This window comes from Anomaloglossus baeobatrachus, chromosome 10 (genome assembly GCF_048569485.1).
Source record: "Anomaloglossus baeobatrachus isolate aAnoBae1 chromosome 10, aAnoBae1.hap1, whole genome shotgun sequence".
Taxonomy (NCBI): Eukaryota; Metazoa; Chordata; class Amphibia; order Anura; family Aromobatidae; genus Anomaloglossus; species Anomaloglossus baeobatrachus.
In genome coordinates, this window is record NC_134362.1 from 72862730 (window position 1) to 72872278 (window position 9549).

Consider the following 9549-nt stretch of genomic DNA (forward strand, 5'->3'; position numbering starts at 1 on the left):
ATTTGCTAAAGAGCAAAGAAAATACCCTAACAAGCAAATATTTTTAAATATGTATTGAGATAATGCGCTTAGGGTATAACATAGTACAGAAAAATAATAAGAATGACGGAGGAGAAGTGCTGAAGGGGAAAGAACCCCACATATCCCGGAAAAATGGAGAAAAAAGAAGTTTTTAACTCCAAGACAAGGTGACCACACTAAAGTATAGGCATAGTGCCCAGGGCAAAGGTAGAACTGCATCAGTGGTGATCATAGACTCATCCAGAGTCATGATGTACTACCATGTGCATTCACAAAAGTAAAAGGCAGTGCTACTTACCAGTGTTAGGTCACCAAAAAAGTACCGGGTTAACACGTGGGGACCGGCGTCCCAACACGTGTTTCGCGTTGGTGTGCTTCGTCGGGGGATGGATCCGTGACCTAACACTGGTAAGTGGCGTTGCCTTTTAATTTTGTGAATGCACATGGTAGTACATCATGACTCTGGATGAGTCTATGATCACCACTGATGCAGTTCTACCTTTGCCCTGGGCACTATGCCTATACTTTAGTGTGGTCACCTTGTCTTGGAGTTAGAAACGTCTTTTTTCTCCATTTTTCCGGGACATGTGGGGTTCTTTCCTTTTCAGCACTTCTCCTCCCTCATCCTTATTATTTTTCTGTACTATGTTATAAGAGCATTATCTCAATAAATATTTAAAAATATTTGCTTGTTTGGGTATTTTCTTTGCTCTTTAGCAAATTTAAAGACTCTTCCTTTCTGCTTTGTTATATCCTTATTGAGTTGTTGCTATAACCGACATGTGATCCGTGTGTGGTCCTGGTTTGTTCCATCTTATGGCAAGCCCACTCTAAAAGATAAAGGGACACTTTTAACCCTAATCCCTGACCCCCCCCCACCCCAAAAGACTATGTAAATGTCCATAGCAAACATTTAGCTAAAGCTTATGGAGAGCATCATTTACTGGAAGCATTAGTCAAAAATTTGATTCACTCAGAAGGGCACTCCGGGTTCAAAAATGGATGAGAAACATTATATGGATAAATGTAATGGGACACAGTTAGTAAATTCAAGTTTTTAATTTAGCCCCATTACCACAGGTATATAACATCCAGCCCCTCGCCGTGCCGTCTTTATTAACATTTCTGACAGAATGGCTGGTGGTAAGGAGCTCATCGATTCCAGCACGGTCCTTACCTATCTGGCATCTGATGGAGGAGTCTGGGTTCGGAGAACATTACCCCCTGACTGCATTGTCCCAGCTGTAAAGATTAGTGAAGAAGGGATAAAGATATGAGGCTGTTTCTTCGGGGGTCACCCTATGCACCCTAGTTTTGGCAAAGAGAAATCGTAACGCTTCGGCATAACAAGTCATATTAGACAATTTTATGTTTCCAGTTTTGTGGTAACATTTTGAGGAAGGCCCTTATATGTTCCCCATGACTGTGCCCAGTGCACAAATTAAGGTCCATACAGACACGGTTGGGGGGGGGGGGGTTTAATGAGGAAGAACATGACTGGAGCCTGGACCTCAATCCCATCTAACATCTTTTGGATGAACTAGAATAGAGATTGTGAGCCCAACCCTCTCATCCAACATCTGTGTCTGACCTCATAAAGGCTCTTTTGGATGAATGGGCAAAAATTCCTACAGTCACCTCCAAAATTCCCAGAAGAGTGGAATCAGTTTTAGCTTCAAAATGACAGAGTATTAATATGTATGGATTTAAAATGAGAATAAGGCACTTGTAGGTGTAAGGTGGAGACGTTCTACTTCTTTTGTCCTGATACTGCAGATACCTCCACATGAGACTGATACGCAGCAGATTTTCTCTTGCAGATTTACATACTGAAAGTTGGCTATTTATTACAGTATTAGGATTGGGTTGATATTTCTGGTAGATGGATGGTAATATAATTGTCCGTAACACTGCACCTCTTCTCCAGATGTCCTCCACCATTACCACACAAGGTGACCTTATACCATGTGCCTTCAAAGTATGAGATTATTGGTTGGTTTGATTTTTGTACAACCTTGAAACTAAATGACTATAAATTCCTCCACAGGAGGCTATTATGATTCCATTGGATCATAAAAATTTGGACCACGACGTTCCTTACTTCAAAACTGTTGTAAGGTGAGTGTTGGAATCAGTTTTCTTATTGTAAAGTATAGGTATCTAATGGCAACAATGGATAACCAGTACATCCTACTCCATACTGTGCCAATGCTGGCTGAGTTATACAGCCGGAATCTGCCTGTGACAGCAGTGACCTGATCTTGCTCTGACCGCTGCTGATTTACCATATAAATGCCGAGGTGAAGCCCTGACACCATTGCGAAGCGTCGATGGGTTGTTATAGCAGCAGGGGCCTGCTGAAGGCCCTCATGGCTGCCATCTTTTTTCTCCTGTGAAGACCAGCCTGTGTATGATGGAATTGTAGTGGAATAGGATTATCTGTAATGAAAAATTCTTATTATTCTAATAAAAATAGCTGATTAAAATGGCAGTAAGAGATGTAGAAAATCATGGCTTGTGTTCAGGCAATACTGGATAGAAGGGACATGACATAGTTTTGTACAAAGCGTGTGGTTAGCAGCTCGCCTGTCCCACGGTGTCTGACATCCAAGAATTAAAAACACTATATGGCAGTAGACCACCTCCACCCCAAAGGGGGTTATAAAGTGATAACTTGTTGTTAGGATATGTAATCACTTTATGGCAGTTCAGTCCAAGCGCTACTGATCCTGGTGTAGCACTATGGCACCTTCACCACCACTGCACCCACCTTGACTAGAGATGAGCAGACCCATGGAAGTTCAGTTTCCACTGGTCCAGCTGAACTTTTTTAAAGTTTGGACTTTAGACCTGGGACTTGACCTGAACTTCATATGAAGTTACTGATTGGCAGTTTGGGTCTTCGCCCACATGCAGCCAACCATAAAGTGATCATTTCCAGGGGCGGGTGGGCAGGGTTGTTCCGTTTTCTTTTGTTCGGTGCACACTACTTCTGATCATGCTGTTGTTACCCCCAGTGTGAGCCATTCAAACACTGCAAGTGGCTTGCACTGGGCTGAGCACCGAGTGTACCCGAGCCCAGCGATGCCCGCACGAGTGGTTTGCATCCGAACTCCAAACCCAAATTTTGCTTTCTTAGAAAAGTGAGTTCATACTGAACACCGAACTTCAGGTTCACTCATCTCTAACCTTGACTAATGTTTCGCCACACAGCAACCTCCTGCCACCCAGCTGTTCAGCTACAGTTGATGTGTCCCCAATTAATGCAAGGGAATTATTTCAGTCACAGAGATGCCGCACTGAAAGCCTGGAACTCGGGAGGAAATGGACATTATTCCTTCCAGCAGCCTTGGACTTTCAGTTACCAAGGTGCAGCCGGAGCAGTTTCAGTCACAGCTCTGTACACAGTGAACGGCGGCTGTAACCACTCTCAGGTACTGACTGACAGCTGACTCTGCACAGATACAGGCACAACTATCAATCAATGCAAGGCTGGGGTTATACCTGCCGCCAACTGAGCTGTGACCAAAACTGCTTTGGCCGAAACTTGGCGACTGAAAGTCTGAGGCTGCTGGGAGCAATAATTTCCATTTCCTCCCGGGTGCCAGGCTTTCAGTGCATCAGCTGGGTAGTTTTAGAATGCTATTAACCTGCAGATTAACCCCATATCTGCAGGTTACTAGCTTTTTTTGACAAGACAGGTAAGTGAAGAACCTCTTCAACCCATGTTTGTGAAAGATGTCGTAAATGTCCTCCCTCCCAGAGCATAAATGCTCCGACTAAACACCTACGTTGTGTTGTGCCATTACATGGTGAAACTAAACCACTGCTTCACTGCTTTTTCTTTTTTCTGTACAGTTCTGTAGAGAACGTGAGTGTATTCATATGGGACAATCTTCAGAAGATGCTTCCACCAGGACTGCTTTATGAAGTGTGTGTGCATGAGACGGACTGCAACAGCGCCACGTATAGGGGGGAGTGACGAGTCTCCCCATATCCAGACTCGAGGAGGCTGCCTGCAGTTATACCACCCGTGTGCCAGGGCTGGAAATCCACATTTCTCTTGTACCATATCTTAAACTGTTTTGTGACTTTACAGATACAACTTATATTTTCTTATCCAACTTTAAAAGTTTTAGTATTCTTTTTTAGGATCCAGATTTCTGATCACACATTTATACCAGTGAGTATTTTCAAGGGGAAAGTCTATTTTGCAGAGAAATAGTATATAAAAAATGATTAAGAAATTCTTAATATTATATAGAACCAGTGAGCTGTGCGTTCTCCCCTGGATTATATGTAGGAGCTTAGATATTTAGTATTAATCTCAACTCCACTATATTACAGTATATGACCATATTGTATCAACATGGGCTTAGGTCAGAGGCTAAAGCCGGCATTACACGCTGTGACATCTCTAGCGATGTCGAGTGCGATAGCACCCACCCCCGTCGTACGGCCGATATGTGGTGATCGCTGCCGTAGCGAACATTATCGCTACGGCAGCGTCAGACGCACTTACCTGCCCTGCGACGTCGCTCTGGCCGGAGATCCGCCTCCTTTCTAAGGGGGCGGTTTGTGCGGCGTCACAGCGACGTCACACGGCAGGCGTCCAATAGAAGCGGAGGGGCGGAGATGAGCGGGACGTAACGTAACAATTTTGACCGCTTTTGCGATCATTTAAGGTTGCTCATAAGTGTCACACACTGCGATATCGTTAATGACGCCGGATGTGTATCACAAACACCGTGACCCTGACGATAATTAATTAACGATATCGTAGCGTGTAAAGCCCGCATTACTCCTTTGTAAAAAGTCGTGCAGAGCTGTAATTCGGTACCAGGACTAGATTGGACCAAGGTTCTGACCCTAAAAGTAAATAGATGATTTTTTTTCAGCAGTTACATGAACGTAGCCAGCAATGACCTGGCTCTGACTGATTGACTTCCGAAGGCGAGCTCTAATCTGGTCAATTATCTTTGTGCAGGGAGGGGGAGAAAGTGAGATGTGACCATGACATATCGTGAATGGTAGTTCTTGTGCGATCTATTGTATATGGAGAGATTTACATTTATTGTACTCCTGCCTGTAAAGCTAATGAGAAAACTGAAAAGTCATCTGTACAAAACAGGAAGTGTTTTGAGAGACGATAGATTGGGCGATATGTCGTCGGGGTCACGGTTTTCGTGACGCACATCCAGCATACCGCACGACGTCGTCTCGTGTGACACCTCCTAGCAACGCAGTATCGCTCACAAATCGTGAGTCGTGTACTCGTCGCTAGGTTTCATATAATTGTTTAATTGAAATGGCGGCGGTTGTTCATCGTTTCCGTGGCATCACACGTTGCTCCATGTGACACCACGGGAACGATGAACAACAGCTTTACCTGCCTCCCGCGGCACCCGACGGCTTAATGGAAGGAAGGAGGTGGGCGGGATGTTTACATCCCGCTCATCTCCGCCCTTCCGCTTCTATTGGCCGCCTGCCGTGTGACGTCGCTGTGACGCCAAACGTCCCGCCCACTCCAGGAAGTGGACGTCCGTCGCCCACAGCGTGGTCGTCCGGAAGGTAAGTACGTGTGACGGGGGTTAAACGAGTTTGTGCGCCATGGGCAACTAATTGCCCGTGACACGAAAACGACGGGGGCGGGTACGATCGATTGTGCTATCGCACAATCTATCGTCTCGTGTAATGCAGGCTTTAGTCTAATATTAGGCTCAATGGCTATTGGAAAAACTGCAAGATTCCTAATTTTTTTTGTTTGTTTACAGGGAACTTATAGAGGTTGTCCACTACATTTACATTGATGGCCTATCCTAAGGGGCACTTTGCACACTACGACATCGCAGCTGCGATGTCGGTGGGGTCAAATCGAAAGTGACGCACATCCAGCGTCGCTGTCGATATCGTAGTGTGTAAAGCGTTATTGATATGATTAACAAGCGCAAAAGCGTCGTAATCGTATCATTGGTGGTGTCCGACATTTTCATAATTGCGTGGCAGCGACGGTACGATGTTGTTCCTCGTTCCCCTGCGGCAGCACACATCGCTGTGTGAGAAGCCGCAGGAGCGAGGAACATCAGCTTACCTGCGTCACCGCAGCTTATGCCGGCTATGCGGAAGGACGGAGGTGGGCGGAATGTTTATGTCCCGCTCATTCTCGCCCATCCGCTTCTATTGGCCGCCTGCCATGTGACGTCGCTGTGACACCGCACGACCCGCCCCCTTAGGAAGGAGGAGGGTCAACGGGCAGAGCGACGTCGCAGGGCAGGTGAGTGCATGTGAAGCTGCCGTAGCGATAATGTTCGCTACGGCAGCGATCACAAGATATTGCTGCTGCGACGGGGGCGGGTACTATCGCGCTCGGCATCGCAAGCATCGGCTTGCGATGTCTCAGCGTGCAAAGTATCCCTTAGGATAGGTCATCATTGTCAGATCGGCACTCCGCACCCCCGCCAATCATCTGTTTTCGGTGCGGGCGGTGACAGCAGGCAGCCAGAAAGGCTTAGTTCCAGAGCTGCTTCGTCTATAGATAGTGGCCGCAGCCAGGTACTGCACATCCGCCTCCCATTCAGATCAATAGGAGGTGGATGTACTGTACCCAGCTGCGGCCGCTATCAGAAGACTGAGCAGCTCCGGAACTGAGAATTTCAGGCTGCCTGCACCGAGAACAGACATCCTAAGGATAGGCCATCAATGTAAAAGTAGTGGACAACCCTTTTAACAGTTGAGTCATGCTGCCTGATCTATGGACAGCACGAATCAGACAACACTGGCTTCGTTATTGCGGCAATTTACATTTTACTGTGAAATATTGCGGTTTTTTAGAGAAAACATACTTCAAAAATTCAGCCAGACTTGATGCATCTTGGTAAGGGTACTTTCACACTTGCGTTCAGTGCAGTCCGTCACTTTGGAGAATAGCGCAGTCCGTTAACGCACTGCACTATTCTCCATAGACTTGTATGGACGACGCACTGTAACGCAAGTGTCAGCGTTGCATCCGCTGGACAACGCAGCGTCATTATTTTGACGCTGCGTCGGGCGGAGGGAATGCAACATGTAACGTTTTTTGAGCAACGGAAACCTTTATTTTTCACTGCGCATGCTCATTTTTTTTTTTTTTTTTTAAATCACAGAAACTTTATTTTGTTTCTCGGTGGCCGAACGTTCAGCTGAGCGCCCGGCCGCCGGCATGTGAGAGCTCTCAGCTGAGCGCCCGGCCGCCGGCATGTGAGAGCTCTCAGCTGAGCGCCTGGCCGCCGGCATGTGAGAGCTCTCAGCTGAGCGCCCGGCCGTCGGCATGTGAGAATGCTCAGCTGAGCGCCCGGCTGCCGGCATGTGAGAGCTCTCAGCTGAGCGCCCGGCCGCTGGCATGTGAGAGCGCTCAGCTGAGCGCCCGGCCGCCGGCCATGTGAGAGCTCTCAGCTGAGCACCTGGCAGCTGGCATGTGAGAGCTCTCAGCTGAGCGCCTGGCCGCCGGCATGTGAGAGCTCTCAGCTGAGCGCCCGGCGTCGGCATGTGAGAGCTCTCAGCTGAGCGCCCCGGCCGTCGGCATGTGAGAGCTCTCAGCTGAGCGCCCGGCCGCTGGCATGTGAGAGCTCTCAGCTGAGCGCCCGGCCGCCGGCATGTGAGAGCTCTCAGCTGAGCACCTGGCAGCTGGCATGTGAGAGCTCTCAGCTGAGCGCCCGGCCGCCGGCATGTGAGAGCCTCAGCTGAGCGCCCGGCCACCGGCATGTGAGAGTGCTCAGCTGAGCACCTGGCAGCTGGCATGTGACAGTGCTCAGCTGAGCGCCCGGCTGCCAGCATGTAAGAGCTCTCAGCTGAGCGCCTGTCCGCCGGCATGTGAGAGCGCTCAGCTGAGCGCCCGGCCGTCGGCATGTGAGAGCGCTCAGCTGAGCGCCCGGCCGCCGGCATGTGAGAGCTCTCAGCTGAGCACCTGGCAGCTGGCATGTGAGAGCTCTCAGCTGAGCGCCCGGCCGCCGGCATGTGAGAGCTCTCAGCTGAGCGCCCGGCCGCCGGCATGTGAGAGTGCTCAGCTGAGCACCTGGCAGCTGGCATGTGACAGTGCTCAGCTGAGCGCCCAGCTGCCGGCATGTAAGAGCTCTCAGCTGAGCGCCCGGCCGTCGGCATGTGAGAGCTCTCAGCTGAGCGCCCGGCCGCCAGCATGTGAGAGCTCTCAGCTGAGCGCCCGGCCGCTGGCATGTGAGAGCGCTCAGCTGAGCGCCCGGCCGCCGGCATGTGAGAGCTCTCAGCTGAGCACCTGGCAGCTGGCATGTGAGAGCTCTCAGCTGAGCGCCCGGCCGCCGGCATGTGAGAGCTCTCAGCTGAGCGCCCGGCCGCCGGCATGTGAGAGTGCTCAGCTGAGCACCTGGCAGCTGGCATGTGACAGTGCTCAGCTGAGCGCCCGGCTGCCGGCATGTAAGAGCTCTCAGCTGAGCGCCTGTCCGCCGGCATGTGAGAGCGCTCAGCTGAGCGCCCGGCCGCCGCATGTGAGAGTGCTCAGCTGAGCACCCGGCAGCCGGTATGTGAGAGCAATCAGCTGAGCGCCCGGAAGCCGGCATGTGAGAGCGATCAGCTGAGCGCCGGCCGCCGGGTGATCAGCTATCGTTAATAATAGTCTGCTGCCGGTAAAACTGTACAGAAGAAGATTTGTACGATCCATTGCATCTGTTGTGCCATTATATGCAACGCATCCGTTGCATCCGTCACACAATGCAATGCTACGGAAGCCGTCCAACGCAAGTGTGAAAGTAGCCTAACTTTGCCAAGAAGCAGGTCCCCCGGCAACGTCTCGCTGCTCCATACCTAGACTGAAAGCTCTTAACCTGTCCACCCTCAAAAGGAGGGACTTGTCATTCTGGGAGAAAAGAAACTGAATGGGACCTGCCTATTGGACTAGTCCTCTGAGTCGCATCATTCTTGGCCAGCTTTTACAAAAATAGGTATTCTCTGAAACACTGCGGCACATCAGAATGGAATAAACATGGCCACGATAACGGAGCCAGTGTCTGATTCTTGCTGCCTTCGGTTCGGGCAGCATGAATCAGCTGTAAGTCCATTTGAAATTTCTCGTGGACTTAAGGCTGATTTACACACAATGATATCGCTAGCCATCTCGTTAGCGATGTGACACGCCAGATCGTAGATAGAATTTGCCGAGATCGCACTTAGGTCATTTGTGACCGGCGCTACAAAAACGACCTATGTGCGATCTCGGCAAATCGTATCTACGATCTGGCGTGTCACATCGCTAGCGATATCGTTGTGTGTAAAGCAGCCTTTACTGTACATCAAAGACTACAGCTGAAAAGATTTCCCTGTGAATGTAATGGATTTTTTAGAAATAGTGTGCCACAATTGTTTGTGTAGACTTTTGTGCTACGGCCGGTATCACACTATTGAGTGCATGCTAAAGAAGTGTTTGGCTTCTCATAAGATGCGATGCGGATTGATGATTACTACACATTTGTGCGGCAGCTCTCCAGAAATATAGGGTGATAATATGGTATCATATCTATGAAC

The 9549-nt window shown here is 49.3% G+C and overlaps 1 protein-coding gene across 1 annotated transcript in view; it reads left to right on the plus strand.

Annotated features, from left to right (window-relative positions):
* PTS (6-pyruvoyltetrahydropterin synthase) overlaps window positions 1–6557 on the plus strand; it is a 37083-nt gene extending 30526 nt beyond the window's left edge. Inside the window, exons 5-6 of the mRNA XM_075326410.1 lie at window positions 2069–2139; window positions 3880–6557. Coding sequence (XP_075182525.1) covers window positions 2069–2139; window positions 3880–4003 — 195 coding nt within the window. The 3' untranslated portion in view covers window positions 4004–6557. The remainder of the gene's footprint in view (window positions 1–2068; window positions 2140–3879) is intronic.
* The last annotated feature ends 2992 nt before the right edge of the window (window positions 6558–9549 follow it).